General features: G+C 44.1%; 1 protein-coding gene and 1 pseudogene across 10 annotated transcripts in view; both read right to left on the bottom strand.

Moving 5' to 3' along the window:
* Positions 1 to 1,398: 1,398 nt before the first annotated feature.
* LOC111960959 (solute carrier family 41 member 2-like) lies at positions 1,399 to 11,712 on the bottom strand (annotated as a pseudogene).
* Positions 11,713 to 21,774: 10,062 nt separating this feature from the next.
* LOC111962209 (CCR4-NOT transcription complex subunit 2) overlaps positions 21,775 to 23,389 on the bottom strand; it is a 28,914-nt gene continuing 27,299 nt past the window's right edge. For all 10 annotated transcript variants that reach the window (XM_023985122.2, XM_070442972.1, XM_023985120.2 and 7 more), the window contains one exon: positions 21,775 to 23,194. In XM_023985122.2, coding sequence (XP_023840890.1) covers positions 23,108 to 23,194 — 87 coding nt within the window. In that variant the 3' untranslated portion in view covers positions 21,775 to 23,107. The remainder of the gene's footprint in view (positions 23,195 to 23,389) is intronic.

The following is a 23,389-nucleotide window of genomic DNA, read 5'->3' on the forward strand; positions in this document are numbered from 1 at the left end:
TAGATGCCATTTTATAAAATAATACAAATATACATGTGTACAAAACATTAGAAATGCCTGTTTTTTCCATGACATAGACTGACCAGGTGAAAGCAATGATCCCTTATTGATGTCACCTGTTAAATCCACTTCAGGCAGTGTAGATGACAGGGAGGAGACAGATTAAAGAAGGATTTTTAARCCTTGAGACAATTGAGACGTGGATTGTGAAGAAGAGATTGAGAGGGACTGGAGTTTAGACACACTGTAATATCGCGAACAAGAAAAAAAATGAAGAAAGTGGACCATATGAATAAATATGGAGTGGGGACAACATTCCACAATCAAATCAAATTTTATTTGTCACATGTGCCGAATACAACAAGGTTGTACAGTGAAATGCTTACTTACAAGCCCTTAACCAGTTTTAAGAAAATACTTTAAAAAAGTAATAAATAAAAGTAATAAATAATTACAGAGCAGCTGTAAGATAACAATAGCGAGGCTATATACAGGGAGTACTGGTTAGTCGAGGTATTTGAGGTAATATGTACATGTAGGTAGAGTTATTAAAGTGACTATGCATAGATAATAACAGAGAGTAGCAGCAGCGGGGAAGRGGGGCAATGCTAATAGTCTGGGTAGCCATTTGATTAGATGTTCAGGAGTCTTATGGCTTGGGGGTAGAAGCTGTTTAGAAGCCTCTTGGACCTAGACTTGGCGCTCCAGTACTGCTTGCCGTGAGGCAAGAAGCCATCCAGGAGCCAATCAACAGCCTGATCAACTCTATGCGAAGGAGATGTCGCGCTGCATGAGGCAAATGGTGATCACACCAGATACTGACTGGTTCTGATCCACGCCCCTACCTGTGACCAGAAGCATATCTGTATTCCCAGTCGTGAAATCCATAGATTAGGACCTAATTAATTAATTTAAATTGACTTATTACCTTATATGAACTAACTCAGTAGTCTTTTAAATTTGCATTGCATGTTGCGTTTATATTTTTGTTCAGTATTTGAACTTTACTGGTTGTCTGTGCGGTTGGTCCTTCAGCCAGTCGAAATTTGAGACAAAATATCCACAAAAAAGTATTGTTTATCTGACTTTTTAGAGCGCCTGTACTGCCGTTTAAATTTATATAACCTGGCACATGCGAAAAACCATGAAAACACCTGCAGACTTCGGTTACTTKTGTCATGTGCACGAGCAAACAAATCTTGATTGTCACATGCAGAGAACCGCATTTTGAAGTTGGATTAATAACACTTTCCTGAGTCTCAAATTTCAACCAACTGAAGGACCAACACCACAAAACAATCGTCTGAATAAATTCAAATTAATTTATTAAACATTTTACATGTAAAGGGAATGTTTAGAATTTCTCAACTTTGTGTGGAGTTGACTACATCATTTGAAGGCATTGCCATGCTTTGTGCCTACTTTACCCAGGCAGAATGAAAGGAGACTAGTATAAGATGAAGCACCCAGGGTGTCAGTCTCCAGTGGGAACCTGCTCCCCTATGAGCCAGAGCAGGAAGAAGGCCAGAGCGAGGAGGGCCGTGCCCAATAGAGATAGGGGATGGAGTAACTGTCTGGGTCCTTGCCCGTCCGCCACAGGCAATGGACCATCCAGTCAGCAAGACACAGCAGAGTGAAGACCTGAGAGAAGAGAACACAGAGGAAGATATACGGAACGGGAAAAAAAAGAGAGAGAGGCAGCCCTTTATTATAGTATACACTGACTACACCAAACATTAAGAACACCCCCCTTTTGCCCTCAGAACAGCCTCAATTCGTCGGGGCATGGACTCTACAAGGTGTCAAAAGTGTTCCACAGGGATGCTGGTCCATGTTAACTCCAATGCCTCCCACAGTCGTGTCAAGTTGGCTAGATGTCCATTGGGTGGATGGACCATTCTTGATACACACGGGAAACCGTTGAGCGTGGAAAAACCCAGCAGCATTGCAGTTCTTGACCCACTTAAACCGGTGTGCCCGGCATCTACTACCATACCCTGTTCAAAGGCACTTCAATCTTTTGTCTTACCCATTCACCCTCTGAACGGCACACATACACATTCCATGTCTCAAAAGGCTTAAAAATCATTTGCCCCTTCAACTACACTGATTTGGAGTGGATTTAACAAGTGACATCCATAAGGGATCATACAGCAGCTTTCACCTGGTCAGTCTATGTCATGGAAAGAGCAGGTGTTCTTAATGTTTGGTATACTCAGTATGAGTGTTAATGAAGGAGCAGAGGAGAAATAATCCACTTATGACTACTGAGACACATGAATTGGCCTAACTGATCTCTCTTGCTTCATGGTTTACATGTAGAAGGGCTGCAGCTAAGAAGGTGATAGACAGGAGCAGCACCTGGGCAGAGCGATGATTGGCTCTTGTTAGAGAGGTAGAGATGGTTGAACTGACAGGTAAAATACACTGACAACAGAAGATTTAATTAATTTTGTGCTCACATGCATGTTAAAGGGATTGGTCATGTGTGTGTCATTACCTGGGCCACAAAAGGTCCTGCAGGGGTTGTAGCAGCTCCTTCGGTCCTCAGGCACCTGCCTGCAGATCAGTGGTGATACGACTGGACTAGATGGCAACCAAGTTCCCCCCAACACCTAGATTGAGATGAGGAGAAGAGACACAATGATCACATGCATTATGACTTCCCATTTTCTTGAAGGATCCTGAATGTGTGCTCCTAAAAACCCAGCTCCCCGTCTTACTATTCATAACTGCCGTGTAGACTATCATTCCCGCCATGTTCGGGTCTGATACAGTTGTGTTCAGGATGAGTCCTCCGATACTAGAGATTTTTTTTTATTGAAGCATGGTATTTCCATGAAGTTCACAAGATTCGAATGCTGTGACGACTTCAGGGGCACGGAACAGGGTAGCAGACCTGCTGATGACCATGGCAGTAATGATTGGTTCCCAGCCTGTGTAGAGTAGAATGCAACTGGCTGGGTTTCTGAAGGAGACGGCCACCCACAGATGGGTCAGGCAGAGGAAGATCAGACACACCAGGTACGACACATAAGGATAATATTTTGTGGAGACAGAGAGGAGCAGACATACTTGCTAAACAAACACAGTTGATAGCCAGACAGACTAGTGTCAGAGCCATAAATGTAGCTATGACTCTCCAGTAAATGGGCCAGACTGCCCCCTAGTGACCTAAACCTCTCTCTTTCTCACTGCCTCTCTCTTTCTCACTGCCCCTCTCAACAACCCACCTCCACTTCCTTCCTCTTCTCTATGCCTGCTGCTCTCTCCCCTCACCTATGCATTCATAGAGCCCCTGGCTGAGGCAGGCCAGGGTGATGAGGTCACCGAAGCTGGCAGCGATGGGAGTGGCCACATTGTCTCGGTTGATGCCTATCCTCTTGGAGCCGATGATCACTCCCACCACGATCATCCTTGGGAGGACACAGTCGAGTGTGGTTCAGTCAACTATTCAGAGTTGCATGGCTCTCCAACCAAGGTGCATGAATTGAGGAGCAAAGAGGTGCACAAATGAAAGCAATGTGGTTACAGCTGGGAGAAGCAGCAGACTGGGGGAAGGCACAGGTGATGAAATAGCCTTCAGTGGCATTATTCACTTCCCCTCATATCCAGTGGTAAATTAAAATTAAGAACCCGTAAACACAGATGGTGAAGTTGAAATTGTTGGAATAGAGTTGATACGTGTCTGGTATCTGGAACAATCAGGAAGTAACCTAGGAGTGGCAGGTAGCCTAGTGGTTAGAGAATTTGGCCAGTAACCGAAAGGTTGCWGGATTGAATCCCCGAGCTGACAAGGTAAAAATCTGTTCTGCCGCTGAGCAAGGCAGTTAACCCACCTCTCTGATTCAGAGAGGTTGGGTTAAATGCGGAAAACACATCTCAGTCGAAGGCATTCAGTTGTACAACTTTCCCTAACCAGCATTCAAAATATAAAACCACATTAATAATTGATTTGACTGTCCTTGATCACAAGCTCTACAGAGTCTGGTCTGTCTCTGATTTTAAGCATTGGTTTTATTTGGGTCATAAAATTATTTAGCAACCAAAAGGTCTCTAATATGGAAGAAACCTACAGTTTTAGTTTGAGTTGTTTCCTGGTCTCTTTGCTGAATGTTCTGTGTCCCATAGACAGAAAGAGCATGCAGGCTTTTGCAGGAATCCCGCAGCTGTATTCAATATGGTAAATAGTCATTAGTAATAATGATTAATGGATACACACGTGCCCCTGTGATAGAGAGGGCATGGTATGTAGAAAGACGCACCTTCCCTATAGCAACTGCAGTCTCACACTAAGATGCTAGTGAATTGGCATGCATGAACCTATGTAGGACAATGAGGTGATGTGAGGATAGGGATAAATTGTGTTTTTAAACTAGTGTTGGTGTTCGTCCGTTGCTGTAAATACCTTGCTAGCTGTTAGAGCTGTAATTTACAACCTGGGCCTCCCAAGGTCAGTGTGGTACACTGTATATGCATAAAAGTATATGGACACCCCTTCAAATTAGTGGATTTGGCTATTTCAGCCACACGCATTGCTGACAGGTGTATAAAATTGAGCACACAGCCATGCAATCTCCATCGACAAACATTGGCATTAGAATGGCCTTACTGAAGAGCTCAGTGACTTTCAATGTCGCACCGTCATAGGATGCCACCATTCCAACAAGTCAGTTCGTAAAATTTCTGCCCTGCTAGAGTTGCCCCGGTCAACTGCAAGTGCTGTTACTGTAAAGTGGAAACTTCTAGGAGTAACAACGGCTCATCAGTGAAGTGGTAGGCCACACAAGCTCATAGAACGGGATCGCCGAGTGCTGAAGCTTGTAGTGCATAAAAATCGTCTGTCCTCGGTTGCAACACTCACTACCGAGTTCCAAACTACCTCTGGAAGCAATGTCAGTACAAGAACTGTTTGTCGGGTGCTTCATGAAATGCGTTTCCATGGCCAAGCAGCCGCATACAATCCTAAGATCAACATGCGCAATGCCAACGCGTTCTCTGGAGTGATGAACCACGCTTCACCATCTGACAGTCCGACGGATGAATCTGGGTTTGGCAGATAACAGGAGAACGCTACCTGCTCCAATGCATACTGCCAACTGTAAAGTTTAGTGGAGGAGGAATAATGGTCTGGGGCTGTTTTTCATGGTTCGGGCTAGGCCCCTTAGTTCCTGTGAAGGGAAATCTTAATGCTACAGCATACAATTACATTCTAGATGATTCTGAGCTTCCAACTTTGTGGCAACAGTTGGGGGAATGCCCGTTCCTGTTTCAGCATGACAATGCCCCTGTGCACAAAGCGAGGTCCATACAGAAATGGTTTTTCGAGATCGGTATGGAAGAACTTGACTGGCCTGCACAGAGCCCCAGCCTAAACCCAAACAAACACCTTTGGGATGAATTGGAACGCTGACTGCGAGCCAGGCCTAATCACCCAACATCAGTGCCCGACATCACTAATGCTTTTGTGGCTGAATGGAAGCAAGTCCCTTCAGCAATGTTCCAATATCTAGTGGAAAGCCTTCCCGGAAGAGTGGAGGCTGTTATAGCAACTGGCACCAGGATGAAGATCTCTGTGACTCTCTGGAACACCTCCCAATGCTGCCACAACAACACACCCACAGTTGAATACACCAACATAACATGCATTAGACCAGGGCTCTTCAACCCTGTTCCTGGAGAGCTACCCTCCTGTCACTCCAACTCCAGATGTAACTAACCTGATTCATCCTTTAAACCAACTAATTATTAGAAATAGGTGCGCTAGATGAGGGTTAGGGATTAGGGTTGGATTAGGGTTGGAATGAAAACCTACAGGATGGTAGCTCTCAAGGAGCAGGGTTGGAGAGCCCTGTAATAAACTGACACACAATGCAGTGTACACACCAACACACAATACACTACTAGACAGACCAGTAGACAATGCAATAGATCAATATTCAGACACACAATACAATACATAAACATACCATGCACTACACTAAAACACAATACAGTACACACCCATACACRACGCAATAACAGATCAACAAATAAACACACCATGCAATTTATCAGTACCTCACCTGAACAACGTCCGGTAGCATCCCAGCTGACACCGTCCCCAATCCAGCCAGAAAAAAAAAACAGTTTCAGAGTTTAATTGCTGTGAAAGGAGAAAACTGAGGACTGATCAACAGCATTGTAGTTACTCAACAATACTAACCTAAATGACAGAGTGAAAAGAAGGAAGAATAAAAAATATTCCAAAACCTGCATCCTTTCCGTTTTATTTTTTATTCTTTCAAGAAAACGTACAGTATTATATAGAGCCCTTATTGCATGGAACTTCCTTCCATCTCATATTGCTCAAATAAACAGCAAACTTGGTTTCAAAAAACAGATAAAGCAAACCCTCACGGCACAACGCCTCTCCCCTATTTGACCTAGATAGTTTGTGTGTATGCATTGACATGTAGGAAACGTGCCTTTTTAAAAGACGTATGTAGTTCTGTCCTTGAGCTGTTCTTTTCTATTGATTTTCTGTATTATGTCATTCTGTATTATGTTTCATGTATTGTGTGGACCCCAGGAAGAGTAGCTGCTGCTTTTGCAACAGCTAATGGGGATCCTAATAAAATACCAAATACATCATTACATCAAAACTGCATGCATGTTATCAAGTTGCGTGCCCCTGTTTGTAGCTAACTCGTCAGATTTATCTAGTTTGGCGTGGACTTTGTCTTATTTATTTTTGGCTACATCGAGTTGTTCCTGTAGAAGATGATTTTGTTCCTGTAGAAGACGATTTTGTTCAAGAGTTTGTGCTCGTTCGTCGTCATAAGTTTTGCCATTTCTTTTAATTGTTCAGTTTTCAAACACAGTTCCTCGGCTAGCAGTATCTTTTCCTTTTCTGCTTTTGTTATTAGTTTCCTGGTTCTCTCCACCTGTCCTTTCATGTCAACCGTTTCTTGCTCGTGCTTCTGCTGTGCACTGCGGTACTGGATCGATGTCAATCTGCTGGCGGCCATACTTCAGGGCTAAACTGGAGAGAACCTTTACAAGGCCTGCGCCTGATGGTTTATTTTGTAGGGCGTTTGTTGTTATTTCTGCTGTTCTTTCGCTTATGGCATAGTTTGGGTTTATATCGCTGCTGAGGTCATCAATCAATCTTTCTGTGGGTGAGGGTTCATTAATTAGCAGTGGAATGCGGGCCACCCTCTCTGATAGCKTGGTCATTACTATAAAAATAAAATAAGTTTGGGTTTTGACTGTTTGGAAGCTGCAAAAACGATTTTAATCAATTTATAGACATTAATGAATCATCAATACTGGAAAAGTAATGTGAGAGTTGGACATCTATGAACTTGCAAAAGCAAATTTTATTGATTTAGCAAAGTTAATGATTAACCTTAAATGTATAGGCTATCTGGGAATTAAACTTGAGTTAACCTGAAAGCGTCGCTGTATCTAGGTTAAGATTGCTAAGTTTAAAATGTCTAATTGGTTGGAACAAATTAATTTGGTCCTTCGCCGAATGATCAACCTGGTAAAAAGGCCATTTAACTTCCTTGTTAAATCAACTGAGACAACGATATCCAATCAGTTGATATTGGTTGGATATTATAAAGTGGAACCAGTTGTTACAGATGTGAGAAGACGTTTTGCTCTCACATTGGATTTTTTTTTGTCTTCACAAAAACACTGTTGGCAACCACAAGGGGTCAGTTACCCCTGAAAGCTGAAATCACATGGGATTCCGGCAAAGGCGGGACTTCCATCGCCCAAAGCTCGGGATTTCTGCTATAAACAAAGAACAATGTCTTCTCTCTGTTTGTTAGCTTAGCTTCTAATGCAAAGCTAGCCATTCTTGTACAAGCATGTTCACTTCAAGCACAAAAAGGTCCCCTTCAATTTGGGACCGGGGGTTTACAAACAACGTCTCACATTCAACACAATCAGCGTTTCTTGCTAGCAATGGTACTGGAATACGCGGCAACATAAAGAAACACTCACCGCGTCTACTCATGCTCATGAAGCGTGAGAGACAGAGAGACAATACTTTGCTTCGGCCAAACTAATATATCTTCTCAAATTTCCTTAAATCGGCTGACCCTTATGTCCTAACTCTGGAAATTAATAATTCACCATACACACTCTGACCTTTTGTCAGATATACAACACAGGAGAAACTTTGTACATGTAGTGTGTATACTTTCCAAGTTACAGTATTTCCTAAATAACATTTTTAATGACATCACAAAATAACAAACAAAATGACATTTGTGTTCTATAGATCGTCTCTGACCATCCCCCATGTTCTATGTTAGAAATATTGTTCCAGTATTTGCTTTGAACGTGTTAGAGTTTCGGCGGGAAAAGTCTCTTGAAACAAAGCACATTCCTTTGGTGAATATTAGAGAGGGAGACCTGAATCTTCTCCCCTTGATTTACGACAGGACATGAGTTGTTAATCACCTGTAGTTATTTCCTCTTCCCTCTGCGGGTGAGAGGGGGTCTGATTGATGTTATTCCTTGCAAACCTGGTCTGACCTATTTAGTTTCTCATGGACAGTCATGACACAATCCAATAACCCACGCACTCACTTGAAACCCAATCCAGTGCCCGCTCGATCCAGAAACAAGCCCACAGGCTTTGACAATAGACTCTGATAGAAATGCCATAACACAGGAGATAAACAACATCGCAATAGCCAATTCCACTCAAACGTTGATAAGTCGCTGTTTTCACCATGAACACAAATGATACRTTACGCCGTTGCGAACTATCACTCCACTTTCTGGGGAATATGACCACAAAACGCAACTCTGAAAGTCGCTACCTGGAAACAGTCCTGGAGGACTGCTTAACACGTGCTGCGCTAATTGATTTGGGCTCGACAATATCTCTCATCTCTCAAACATTGTTCAATGATCGCAAAAGGGCTGTGAACCCAGCTAATTGTTGGTTAAAAACGGAGCGATGCGACTCTAAACTTTGAGGTTTCACTCAGACTACCTCGCCTCTCACAATGCGTCTCATGCTGAAACTACACTTCCCAAACTTATTGCTTGTTCCCCCTGTGTATGTTATCAGCCTCAACACTGAACACCTGCTACTCGGAGCAGACTATATGGATCATTTGGTCCCACTGATGAATTGGAAAAACAACCAATTGTGATCACAAGTAACCGTGCCATCTCTTCTGACCACACTGTTTTTTCCTAATGCTGGCAACAACACAGTCATCCACAAGGAGTATCTGTCAACAGGACCCCTTAGGAAAAAGACGAAAAAGGGTCGAGGCTACGTGCAACACTGTACGAGGCCCCCCRCTCAGGAAACAAATCAAGTTGTAAACTTCCCGACGAGAACAGAGAGGGGTGGACGACCTTGGAATACATCTTGAGATATCACTGAGGTGTCCCACATTGATCGTAAAATAAGTCCTGTGGACTTTCCACCTCCCCACCAAAAATTGTAACAATAATCATTCCTTGCCATRCGTAGTCTCAACTACAATGCAACTAGTAAAATGCTCTAATCATGTGTTCCGGTAGGATACAGTGGCTTGCGAAAGTATTCACCCCCCCCCCTTTGCCATTTTTCCTATTTTGTTGCCTTACAACCTGGAATTAAAATGGATTTTTTTCGGGGGGGGTTGTATCATTTGATTTACACATCATGCCTACCACTTTGAAGATGCTAAATATTTTTTCTTGAAATAAGACCCCAAAAAATGAAAACTTGAGCGTGCATAACTATTCACCCCCCCCAAAGTCAATACTTTGTAGAGCCACCTTTTGCAGCAATTACAGCTGCARGTCTCTTGGGGTATGTCTCTATAAGCTTGGCATATCTAGCCACTGGGATTTTTGTCCATTTTTCAAGGCAAAACTGCTCCAGCTCCTTCAAGTTGGATGGGTTCCGCTGGTGTACAGCAATCTTTAAGTCATACCACAGATTCTCAATTGGATTGAGGTCTGGGCTTATACTAGGCCATTCCAAGACATTTAAATGTTCCCTCTTAAACCACTTGAGTGTTGCTTTAGCAGTATTCTTAGGGTCATTGTCCTGCTGGAAGACTGATACAGGTTTCCCTCAAGAATTTCATCTGTATTTAGCGTCATCTATCATTCCTTCAATTCTGACCAGTTTCCCAGTCCCTGACGATGAAAACATCCCCACAGCATGATGCTGCCACCACCATGCTTCACTGTGGGGATCGGGTTCTCGGGGTGATGAGAGGTCTTGGGTTTGCACCAGACATAGCGTGTTCCTTGATTGCCAAAAAGCAAAATTTTAGTCTCATCTGACCAGAGTACTGTCTTGTTTTGCACGCTTTGTACAAAATAATAAAATGCAGTACTACAGGATATTTCTTAACGTAGCTCTTTATTAGCTAGCTACAACTGCATGTTCACGTATCTTCAACCTTGATCAACTGACCATGACCTAACCATCTGGGTGGTCTTAACCAATCATAGCATAGTATGATACGGCGGTAAAATGCATCCAATTATAATTCAGTATGTTTACACATATGAATATTACATCCCCCTTCTTTTAAAACAAAAGAAAAATGTTTTACATATTCTTAGCGTTTCTTTTGAATACATGCTCTGTAGTTTGAACTCAGTGTAAGTAACCATTTATATTGCATACTACACCAACTGAATCAACATAGACTCTGAAACAATGATCCAACATACTGTTACTTTTCGAACAAGGGATTCTCAGCAACTCAGCTTTCACTGTAGAAGTTACATCTTAACATTTCAAACAAATACAATACCAAAGCATTTCAAGTGAACTTTCAATAACAAGTTTACAGTCTGGAACTCTTTTAGGGCAGCGATCCGCCTACACCCTTTGACATTTCACAGGTCTAGGACAGCTCTGGGCTTGGCCTCTCTTCCTGACCTTGTGCGATATGATGCTGAGCATGCTTCTGTGTCAGTCAACAGTTCTTGTGGTGTTGCGGGTAAGCATGGTGTATGTTGTGCTGTGTGTGTGTTAAGTCCATCACGTTCTCTTTCAGGAGAACAGCTCATCTCATCAGTGTGTTGTTCTTTTGTGTTCAGTAGGTGACGGCGATTGCGGCGGTACACCACTCCTTCTGCGGTGCGGACGTAATATGAACGTTCAGTGTCAGCTGGCTGGATGACGACTGCTGGCTTTCAGAGGCCATGCTCCTGGAGCCTAACTGACTCTCCGTCGATCAGTGGTGGCATTGGTCTAGCTGACCTGTAGTAGTATCTCTTTTGTTGTTGTTGTCTCTGTGCACGTTTTTCATGCATTTCCKTGTAGCTGACGACCTCAGGTTGCAGCTGCTGGTTGGTGCTGGGAAGGATTGAGTGAAGTTTGCGGCTCATCAACAGCTGGGCTGGTGATTTGAAGTTGTCAACTGGAGTGTTGCGGTATTCAAGGAGACTGAGGTAGGGGTCTCTCTTGTCTGCTTTTGCTTTGTCCATGAGTGATTTAGCAATCTGCACTGATTTTTCAGCAAGGCCATTACTTTGAGGGTAGTGTGGGCTTGTGGTGACATGTGTGAACTCCCATGCTTTTGTGAAGGATTCAAACTCATTTGATTTGTAACAGGGCCCATTGTCAGATATTAAAGTCTCTACAATGCCATGCYTGGCAAAGGCTGCTTTCAGCTTGTGTATCACAGCTGCAGATGTAGTGCTGTGAAGCTTGTCGAGTTCGAAGTATCTGCTGTAGTAGTCCATATGTTTACACATATGAATATTACAAGTACCTTCTTCCATATGTTTGGGGAGTCTCCCACATGCCTTTTGGCGAACAACAAACGTGTTTGCTTATTTTTTTCTTTAAGTAATGTATTTCTTCTGGCCATTCTTAGGTAAAGCCCAGCTCTGTGGAGTGTACATCTTAAAGTGGTCCTATGGACAGATACTCCAATCTCCGCTGTGGAGCTTCGCAGCTCCTTCAGGGTTATCTTTGGTCTCTTTGTTGCCTCTCTGATTAATGCCCTCCTTGCCTGGTCTGTGAGTTTTGGTGGGCGGCCCTCTCTTGGCAGATTTGTTGTGGTGCCATATTCTTTCCATTTTTTAATAATGGATTTAATGGTGCTCCGTGGGATGTTCAAAGTTTCAGATATTTATTTGTAACCCAACCCTGATCTGTACTTCTTCCCCACTTTGTCCCTGACCTGTTTGGAGAGCTCCTTGGTCTTCATGGTGCCGCTTGCTTGATGGTGCCCCTTGCTTAGTGATGTTGCAGACTCTGGGGCATTTCAGAACAGGTGTATATATACTGAGATCATGTGACAGATCATGTGACACTTAGATTGCACACAGGTGGACTTTATTTAACTAATTATGTGACTTCTGAAGGTAATTGGTTGCACCAGATCTTATTTAGGGGCTTCATAGCAAAGGGGGTGAATACATATGCACGCACCACTTCTATTTTTTATTTTTTTCATTTCACTTCACCAATTTGGACTATTTTGTGTATGTCCATTATATGAAATCCAAATAAAAAAACATTTAAATTACAGATTGTAATGCAACAAAATAGTAAAAACGCMGAGGGGGATGAATACTTTTGTAAGGCACTGTAATATTACAGAATAAATCGGTAGGGTAGCTAGTCTCCTGGGGTACCAATGCCAGCAACAGTTAGCCCAGCCACAGTCAGTAAGAAGGTTAGAGACCTAACAAGTCGAATTGCCCTTGATAACAGCGACAGAGGAGGTAGTAGTCACTCAGATTGCAACACGTGGAAGGTAATCTTCAAAACACTCTTCTGATGGTTAACACACATGCCGCTGGTTCAGTGCTTATAGAGTACTTCCGTTATGAAGTTAGCTCCTCCGTGGATAACATAGCTATGAAAAAGACTCCTTCACACCTATCGCCACTACAATGGTGTAAGACACATTGACTTGTAGAAAAACCACTACCGGTCCCCTTGGCATATGGCTTGAGGTCGGCACTGATTCTTACTGACACACGGTCATTGACATGGAAATTATCTGATGACCTCAGACTCACTGCCCAGGTTGCAGCCTACCATGATACTTGKTTTTTTTGCCCTTGGCATGTGCGCTTGTGCAAGCAAAAATTGGCATGCACAACTGAACATTTAATGACAATTTATAATAGGATCACTTTAGGGTTAAAGCAAAATACCAGTCTTGGTAAAGTTGTAAATAGACCCTGAAGCCCCTTTGACTCTACAGCTACATTAATCACCAGTTTCTCCCCAGAGGTCCATAGGTCATCCCTATAGACTGTCCGAAGCTAGTGCCTTACAGCTGTAGCCTCATCGTGTAGTTATCAACTTAAGATAGTGGTGTGTTGCTTAGGGCACTAAGTAGGATCACCCTAGATATGACATTAGACAAAATGTCATGATAGAGTCATTTAGCCAAGACCGTGGAGGTATGTAAAATAGAGACCAATTAGATTATTAAGGTGTTGTAACTATATCATAAATATTTTTTAAATTTAAATTGGGACATTTAGAAAGTAATACGGCCCTTAACAAGTTCCCCGTTCGACCACCAGATGATGCCACAACGCCACTCATTTGGGGAAGAAATGTAAGGATGTATTGCGTGAGTGTGGTGCGTTATTAACATCTGGACGACAAATCAACCGGACGACAGGTGCGGAACGACGATCCTTAACCAGGACATCCCATGGCCATTCTTGTGGTGGTCTGCAGCTTGCAGAAATCATACCAGGTTAAACCACCAGAGGGGGACTGTCACGACGATCCTTAACCAGGACATCCCATGGCCATTCTTGTGGTGGTCTACAGCTTGCAGAAATCATACCAGGTTAAACCACCAGAGGGGGACTGTCACGACAATCCACAACCAGGACATCCCGTGGTCATTCTTGTTGGGGGTTGAAACTTGCAGAATCCTTCCAAAATTTAACCTACCAGAGGGGGACTGTCATGACTGCCCACGAGAATCCAAATAGGTCAGATCAGGTTTACAATGAATAACTTCAATCAGACCCCTCAAACCCGTAGACGGGGAAGGAAAGAACTAGTGGGGTTTAACAACTCACGTCCTGTTGTAAATCAAGGGAGAAGATCCAGGCCTGTGCTCTCAAGATTCACCAAAGGAACGTGCTTTGTCTCAACAAACTTTTTCCCACTGAAACTCTAATACATTCAAAAGCAAATACTAGAGCAATATTTCCAACGTAGAATGTGGGGAATGGTCAGAGGTGATCTATAGGATACTAATGTCATTTTATTTGTTCTTTTGTGATGTCATTCAAAATGTTATAAAGGAAATACAGTAACTTGGAAAGTATACCCACTACATATATGATGTTTCCATACTATGCATTGTGCATACTATATGTAATATATATCACATATATGAAAAATTATGAAAGTGTTTTTGTTAAGAGACGGATGTTATTTGAGAAGTTATAAGAGATAATTATTTTCCAGAACTTTTCACAGTGAGTAATCACCACCCCGGAGTGAGGTCAGGGAGCGTGCCAGCCTGCCAGAACCGCCYCTTTCGAGCCAAAGGTATAAAGGATGGGTGAAGAAGTTAACACATTAGACCAGAAAAGCGTGAAGCTGCAGCTGCGCGTTTAAAATGGTTTGACTTTGAATCTTAACACGAGGTGGAGGCGATAAACTCATTCATGATAAATACATTCATGATTTCTTTCTCAAAGCGGGCAGCGGTTCGTGTGCAAAGTATATGGTTACTGTAGGTGAGAGTAGTTTCTGAATGTGGAAATGTTAAGTGCCTCTATCCCTCTCTCTCCCTCTCCAACTCTTCTTTAACAAGCATCCATGTTGTTGTCATTCCGCGAGGGACCTGTTTTCAGCGTATTAAGTCTCCAGTCAATAACCAGTGCAGAATGTGTATGTTTATCCTGTGTTCCCATTTAATTAGCTAGTAAATAAATAATTAAATCAATTTGTGTAGTCTTGAATCACAAGCAAGGCTCAGGTTTTTGCAGATGCAAGGAGGTTACGACTGTTCAGAGTGATGATATGATACGATGTTGTGCAGTAATGAAATGCTTCACTGGGTCAGTCTGAAACTTTGCACACAAACTGTTGCCATCTGGTGGCCAAAATCTAAATTGTGCCTAAACTCATGTMATTTTATGGCCTTTCTCTCCATTTCAAAGATGGAAAAAAGAAAGAAAGAAAACGTATGTTTTTTTGTTTGTATTATATTTTACCAGATCTAATGTGTTATATTCTCCGACATTAATTTCACATTTCCACAAACTTCAAAGTGTTTCCTTTCAAATGGTACCAAGAATATGCATATCCTTGCTTCAGGTCCTGAGTTACAGACAGTTCGATTTGGGTATGTCATTTTAGGTGATAATTGAAAAAAAAGATCAGATCCTTTAAGATTCTTTTGGGAATCAGCTTGTCACATCCTAATTCGGATGTCTTGTTTGTTTTATTAACCTTTTGTAAATCCAAGGCATTTGTGTATATTAACCATATACTTACAGATATGTCATAGTAATAAAATGTATTTCTAAAGAAATGTATTGTATAATTCCTCATTAGGCACAGGCTGTCACACCCTGATCTGTTTCACCTGTCTTTGTGCTTGTCTCCACCCCCCTCAAGGTGTCGCCCATTTGCCCCATTATCCTGTGTATTTATACCTGTGTTCTCTGTTTGTCTGTTGCCAGTTCGTCTTGTCTCGTCAAGCCTACCAGCGTATTTCCCGTACTCCTGTTATCGCTCTAGTCCCTGCTTTCTTGTTTTCCCGGTTTTGACCATTCTGCCTGCCCTGACCCTGACTGCCGTTCTGTACCTTTTGGGCTCTGCTCTGCCTGCCCTTGACCTGCCGTTTGTCTGCCCCCTGTTTTTGTAATAAACTTTTGTTACTTCGAACTGTCTGCATCTTGGTCTTACCCTGACTGACCCAGTAGACTTAGACAAGCTCCGCAACGCCATCTCCTCCCAAGGAGCCACCATTGGGAGACACGAGGAGTTACTTCGAGGTCTTCTGGACAGATTCCAGACCTTGGCAGAAAGCCATGACTGTGCCTTCAATACATTGCTGGAGCAATTCCGTGGATTATCTGTGAGACAGCCGGCCACAACAGTAGCCTTCCAGCCTCCCAGTAACACAGCTGTCAGCAGTGCATCTCTACAGGCCACCCCGGCTTCCCGAGATCCCTGCTCATCAGTAGGTACAAGTACTCTGGTGGGCCATACAGAGAATATTCTTCCCTTACTCGCACCCTCTCCATGCCATCCTGCTGTGGGGCGACCAGTCTAAATCTTTCCGGGTTCTCATTGACTCTGGGGCTAACGAGAGATTCTTGGACGCCACGCTGGTGTCTGAGCTGGGCATCACCACTCAGCCCCTCTCCAGCCCCCTGAACGTTAGAGCACTGGATGGGCGCTCTATAGGCAGGGTCACCCACARCACTACTCCTATCCACTTGCGTGTGTCCGGAAACAACAGTGAGTCTATATAGTTTATGCTCATAAAGTCTCAGGTCCCGTGGTATTGGGGTTTTCTTTGCTCCAGCACCACAATCCCCTTATCAACTGGACTGCTGTTACTATCGTGGGCTAGAGCCCGTTCTGCCACAACTATTGCCTGAAGTTGTCGCAGCCTTCCMCGGGACGTCCTCCTGTGAGCTCGGAAGAACTGGACCTCTCTGCCGTTCCAGAGTACCAGGATCTCCGGGAGGTTTTCAGCAAGGCCCGGGCCACTTCACTTCCTACGTATAGACCCTATGACTGCGGGATCGACCTTCTCCCGGGCACTACACCACCCCAGGGACGGCTCTATTCACTGTCAGGTTCAAAGGACTCCTTGGCTGCAGGGGGTATCCATCCTTYTGCCTCCCCCACCGACGCATTGTTCTTCTTTGTGGAGAAGGACAAATCCCTGCGCCCGTGTATCGACTACCGGGATTAAGAACCGCTACCCACTACCAATCATCGCCTCGGCTTTCGAGCCACTCCAGGGGGCCACTATCTTCTCTAAGTTAGACCTGCGGAATGCCTACCACCTGGTACGGATAAGGGAAGGTGACGACACTTCAACACTGCTAGCGGACACTATGAATACCTAGTGATGCCATTCGGTTTGACCAATGCTCCTGCTGTGTTCCAGGCCCTGGTTAATGATGTTCTCCGGGATATGTTGAACCGGTTCGTGTTCGTATGCCTTGACGACATTCTCGTCTTTACCCACTGGGGGATGTGGGGAATGTGCAGATGGATCCGGGAACGGTGAGAGCGGTGGTGGATTGGCCCCAACCCCCGTCCAGAGTGCAGCTGCAACGTTTAGGATTTGCCAATTTTATCRCCGTTTTATCCGGAGTCACAGCACCCTGGCTTCCGCCCTTTTCAGCACTCACCTCTCCCAAGTTCCCATTCACATGGTCCCCAGCGGTTGACTGGGCATTCCAGGACCTTRAGCACCGCTTCACCACAGCTCCCATATTGATCCATCCGGCTAACCGGATGTTTGTCTCAGACGCTGCCTGTTCCCCGGTCTTGGAATGGGCTCATTCCTCCAGGCTTGCCTGCCACTCTGGCTCCTGTCGGACCCTGGCCTTTGTGCAACAACACTTTTTGTGGCTTACCATGGTTCCGGACGTCTCCGTGTTTGTTTCCGCCTGCACCGTCTGTGCTCAGAACAAGACTCCTCGGCAAGCTCCAGCTGGCCTCCTTCAACCTCTTCCTGTCCCTCACCGTCCCTGGTCACATATATCTCTGGACTTCGTCACTGGTCTCCCCCCGTCTGATAGCATGATAGCAACATCACTATCCTCATGGTGGTGGACAGGTTTTCCAAAGCTGCCCATTTCATTCCCCYCCCCAAGCTACCTCCTGCCAAGGAGATGGTGCAGCACGTCTTCCGGATCCATGGACTTCTGGTGGACATGATTTCCAACCGTGGTCCTCAGTTCTMGTCCCGGTTTTGGAAGGTGTTCTGCACACTTATTGGGTCATCGGCCAGCCTGTCCCCCGGGTTTCATCCCCAATCCCACGGCCAGTTGGAGCGTGCTAATCAGGACCYGGAGACAACACTTCGGTGCCTCGTCTCRGCCAACCCCACCACCTGGAGCCAGCAACTCATGTGGGTGGAGTACGGCCGGAASACCCTTCCCTGCTCGGCCACTGGGCTCTCGCCCTTCGAGTGCTCTGTGGGTTATCAGCCCCCGCTCTTCCCGGAGCAAGCGGAACAATTCAACATACCCTCTGCCCAGATGTTCGTTCGCCGCTGTCAGCGTACCTGKAAGAGAGCTCGGTACCACCTCCAGGTATCATCAACAGGCGGACCGCCACCGGACCCCGGCTCCCAACTATCATCTCGGGCAGAGGGTATGGCTGTCCACTCGGGATCTGCCCCTCCGGGTAGAGTCCAGCAAACTTTCACCCCGTTTTATTGGCCCTTTCCCCATCTCCAAGATTATTAGCCCCTCTGCTGTATACATCCCACTTTTCATGTGTCTAGGATTACCTATGTCTCACAGCCTTTTGTCTCTAGTCCCTGTTTTCCTGGTTTTGACCATTCTGCCTGTCCTGACCCTGAGCCTGCCTGCTGTTCTGTACCTTTCGGACTCTGCTCTGGATTACTGACCCCTGCCTGCACTTGACCTGTCATTTGCCTGCCTCCTGTTTTTGTAATAAACTTTTGTTACTTCGAACTGTCTGTATCTGGGTCTTATCCTGAGGTCTGATACAGGCACTAATCACAAAACAATGAAAACCTATTTTTTTGTGATAAGCACATCTCCGTTACAAGGATGATAAATTATCAGCCTAGCCGAGGGATGGGAAACACCAGTCTTCGGGCAGCCCGATTGGTGTCACACTTTCCCCCCAGCCCTATAGCTCAATATGGTGTAACTGCAGACCGTAATTCGGGGCGTTTCTTAATGAGGTTGTTCCTTTAATCAGGAAACGCCCATTGGTGCCTGCCATTGGTCAGTTCCGGTGTTATGAGACTGATGGTTTCTCAACACAGTTGATTTGATTAAATAGCAGGTTATGAGAATAAGGTTAAGGTTAGGAAAGAGGTTAGKGTTCGGCTTAGATACAATGCAACAGTTGTCCCTGACGCGAAATAAACAGCCACAGACCAATAGCGAGCATCATATGCCGATGTCAGAAAATGCCCTTTTCATATAGCTAACACACCTGATTAAACAAATTGCATTCTAAACTGAAGACCATGATATGAGGTTGATTATTGGAGGTGTGTTAGCTGGGGCTGGGGCAAAAAGTGTATCACCAATTAGGCCCCAGATGACTGGAGTTGCCCATCGCTGGCCTAGCCCTTATATACTGAACAAAAATATAAGTGCAACATGCAACAATTTCAAAGATTTTTCTGAGTTACAGTTCATAGAAGGAAATCAATTAATTGAAATCAATTCATTAGGCCCTAATCTATGCATTTCACATAACATGGCAGGGTTGCAGCGATGGGTGGGCCTGGGAGGGCATATGCCCACCCACTTGGGAGCAAGGTCTACCCAGCCAATTAGAATATTTTTTTCTCCCATAAAAGGGCTTTATTACAGACAGAAATACTCCTCAGATGATCCCGCAGGTGAAAAAACAGATGTGGACGTCTGGGGCTGGCATGGTTACACGTGGTCTGCGGTTGTGAGGCCGGTTGGATGTACTGTCAAATTCTCTAAAACAACGTTGGAGGAGGCTTATCATAGAGAAATTAACATTGAATTCTCTGACAACAGCTCTGTCGGACATTCTTGCAGTCAGCATGCCAATGTGGCATTGTGTTGTGTAGCATAACTGCACATTTTAGAGTGGTTGTTTAGTGTCCCCAGTACAAGGTGCACCTGTATAATGATCATGCGGTTTAATCAGCTTCTTGATAGGCCACACCTGTCAGGTGGATGGATTATCTAGGCAAAGGAGAAATGCTCAGTAACAGGGATGTAACCAAATTTGTGCACAGAATTTGAGAGAAATACATTTTTGCTAGTTTATATATAAAAAAAGAAATATCACATTTACATAAGTATTCATACCCTTCACTCAGTACTTTGTTGAAGCACCTTTGGCAGCGATTACAGCAGAGTCTTCTTGGGTATGACACTACAAGCCTGTATTTGGGGAGTTTCTCCCATTCTTCTCTGCATATCCTCTCAAGCTCTGTCAGGTTGGAAGGGGAGCGTTGTGCACAGATATTTTCAGGTCTCTCCAGAGATCGGTTTCAAGTACGGGCTCTGGCTGGGCCACTCAAGGACATTCAGAGACTTGTCCCGAAACCACTCCTGCGTTGTCTTGCCTGTGTACTTAGGGTCGYTCTCCTGTTGGTAGATTAACCTTCGCCCCAGTCTGAGGTCCTGAGAGCTTTGGAGCAGGTTTTCATCAAGGATCTCTCTGTACTTTACTCCGTTCATCTTTGCCTCAATCCTGACTAGGCTCCCAGTCCCTGCTACTGAAAAACATCCCCACAGCCTGATGCTGCCACCACCATGCATCACCGTAGGGATGGTGCTAGGTTTCCTCCAGACGTGACATTCAGGCCAAATTTCAATCTTGGTTTCATCAGATCAGAGAMTCTTGTTTCTCATGGTCTGAGTCTTTTGGCTAACTCCAAGCRGGCTGGTATGTTCCTTTTAATGAGGAGTGGCTTCCATCTGGCCACTCTAYCAAAAAGGCCTGATTGGTGGATTGCTGCAGAGATGGTTGTTCTTCTGGAAGGTTCTCCCATCTCCACAGAGGAACTCTGGAGCTCTGTCAGAGTGACCATCGGATTCTTGGTCACCTCCCTGACCAAGTGCCTTCTCCCCCGATTGCTCAGCTCTTGGAAGAGTCTTGGTGGTTCATAACATCTTCCATTTGAGAATTATGGAGGCCACTGTGTTCTTGGGGACCTTCAATGCTRCAGAATCTTTTTGGTACCCTTCCTCAGATCTGTGCCTCAACACAATCCTGTCTCAGAGCTCTATGGACAATTCCTTCAACCTCATGGCTTGGTTTTTGTTCTAACATGCATTGTCAACTGTGGGACCTTATATAGACAGTTGTGTGCCTTTCCAAACCATGTCCAATCAATTAAATTTACACAGGTGGACTCAAAACAAGTTGTAGAAACATCTCAAGGATGATCAATGGAAAGAGGACCTGATCTCAATTTCTCATAGCAAAGGGTCTGAATACTTATGTGAATAAATACATTTGCAAAAATGTCTAAAAACCTGTTTTCGCTTTGTCATTATGGGGTATTGTGTGCAAATTTCTGACGAATTGGTTTAATTTAATCAATTTTAGAATCATGCTGTAAAGCAGGGCTGCCCAACCCTCTTCCTGGAGATCGACAGTCCTGTGGGTTTTCAGTCCAACCCAAATTTAACACACCTGATTCTACTAATTAGCTGCTCAACAAGACCTTAACTAGCTGAAACAGATATGCTAAATTAGGGATGGACTGAAAACCTACAGGACAGTAGATCTCCAGGAAGAGGGTTGGGCAGCCCTGCTGTAAAGTAACATTTGTAAAAAGTCAAGGGGTCTGAATACTTTCTGAAGGTTCTGTATTAGCCCTACACATTCCATCCCTCCCTACTCCTTCTGTCATTCAATTCCACTGCACCGGAGATGGATGGTCCTGTCTGTGACTGGCCCTTAAATGATGTGTATCAGTAGGTCAGTAATACACAGATAATACATATACAACTGCAAGGACCACTTGAAGGGGGATATAATTTCATATATATTGTGTCAATTTTTTTTGGTTTTCATCCAGACTCGTGAAGGTCAAAAATGTCTCCTTCCCTCAGAAACCAGACGCCACACAATAGTAGTTCAGGAAAGCCTTTTCTGCTTTATTACAAAGAAAAGAGGCTTTGAACGTCAGAAAATACAAGATTGATCTGTATTCATTATTCTTAAAATTATTCACTTTTCCATTTCCTACGAAATGCTGCTGTTTAAACAGCTTTAAGTGAAATGTGTCTGTCTGTCCTCTTGCTTTGGACTGATTAGTTGGTTTGTTTGGGGGTGAATTTCCTTGTTTTAGCTGAGAATCAGGTATTTCCTTTTTTGTCTTTTTATTTGTAATTCTTCGTCGTAAGTGCTCACGGCTCCGAGTGCGACGCCCTGACCAGCAGATACAGAAATGTCCTATTTTATCCACGCTGACCTCCTAAAAACGAGGTACAAGGCAGAGCAATTTTTTCTCTCCAAAATATATATATATATACACACACACACACACACACATATATATATATATATATATATATACACACATACAGATTCATACATACATATCAGTATACATGTGATGTTCAAACATAAAAATATCTTCTTTTTTTTTACACGTTTATTACAAAATCGTAACAAAGACTGGAAAGTGTTTTGCTTGCTCTGGAACAATGAAGCTGGGTAGGTATTCTAACAACCCTTGTACGGGTTGTCCACAGGTTGTGAGAACATTCACAAAAAGTATCCGATCTGTGTCTATTTTGAAGCCAGACAGAAAATACCCGTCAAAAGGAAAGAAAGATGTGGGGCCGGTTGAGGAGAAAAGAGGGAATGTACAAGAGGAGAGATGGAAAGAGAGGAGAAGTAGAGAGAGAGAGGTGTAGACAGGCTGCTGATCTTTCCAAAACAAAATACGAGGGAGTGTTTTCACATAAAAAAGCACAAACAATCTTTGTGTTCTTTTATTACTAAATAGTGCAGCAACGAACATTGCATTTCTTCCGGCCCCTTTCGTTCTCACGTGTGGGATGGTACTTGTTGGTTTAGCCTTCCCCACCGTTGTCACTTTTTTGTTGATGAAAATGTGTCATAACCCTTGTTTTGTCACTGTAAAGTGTGCCGKTATAGTSAGTCTTCTGATTCAGAGGTAAACAAAACACAGACCCTGCTCAACTCCCACCTCAAAAAACAAGGACATTAAAGGAATAAAAACAGAACAAGTGTAGGTGTTTGGGCAGCACATCATTTGGGAAAGGCAGGGCTCAGTTTTCCCCACCCTTATGCGGTGGTGAGGACCTCCTCTGCAGTCATTTTAACCAGATCCTCAAGGAATAAAAACCAGGATGGATGCCTGGGCCACAGCACCCTCCTCAGGCTGGGAGGGAGGGGTGCAGGGACAGCAGTAACCCTGGGACTATACTGTACTGGGCCTCAGAAGGCCTGCTGGGCTGGGTTGTAGTTGAAGGTAGACGGGACGTGGGGCCTCTCTTCTAGCTTGTCGTACTCCAGGTGGAACTCCTAAAGGGATTGAGAACACACAATCAGTAATGGAAGACTCCTGCTGAGGATAAGAGCGTCTGCTAAATGACTTAAATGTAAATGTAAATGAGTTTATATGACCCAAGTGAGACTACTGATAATCAAGAACTAAAAACCCAGTGTGACATCACCAGTAACCGAGAGATACTGAAGGCCTACCTTGAGCCTTTTTAC

The sequence above is a fragment of the Salvelinus sp. IW2-2015 genome, linkage group LG4q.1:29, assembly GCF_002910315.2.
Source record: "Salvelinus sp. IW2-2015 linkage group LG4q.1:29, ASM291031v2, whole genome shotgun sequence".
In the NCBI taxonomy this organism is placed as follows: Eukaryota; Metazoa; Chordata; class Actinopteri; order Salmoniformes; family Salmonidae; genus Salvelinus; species Salvelinus sp. IW2-2015.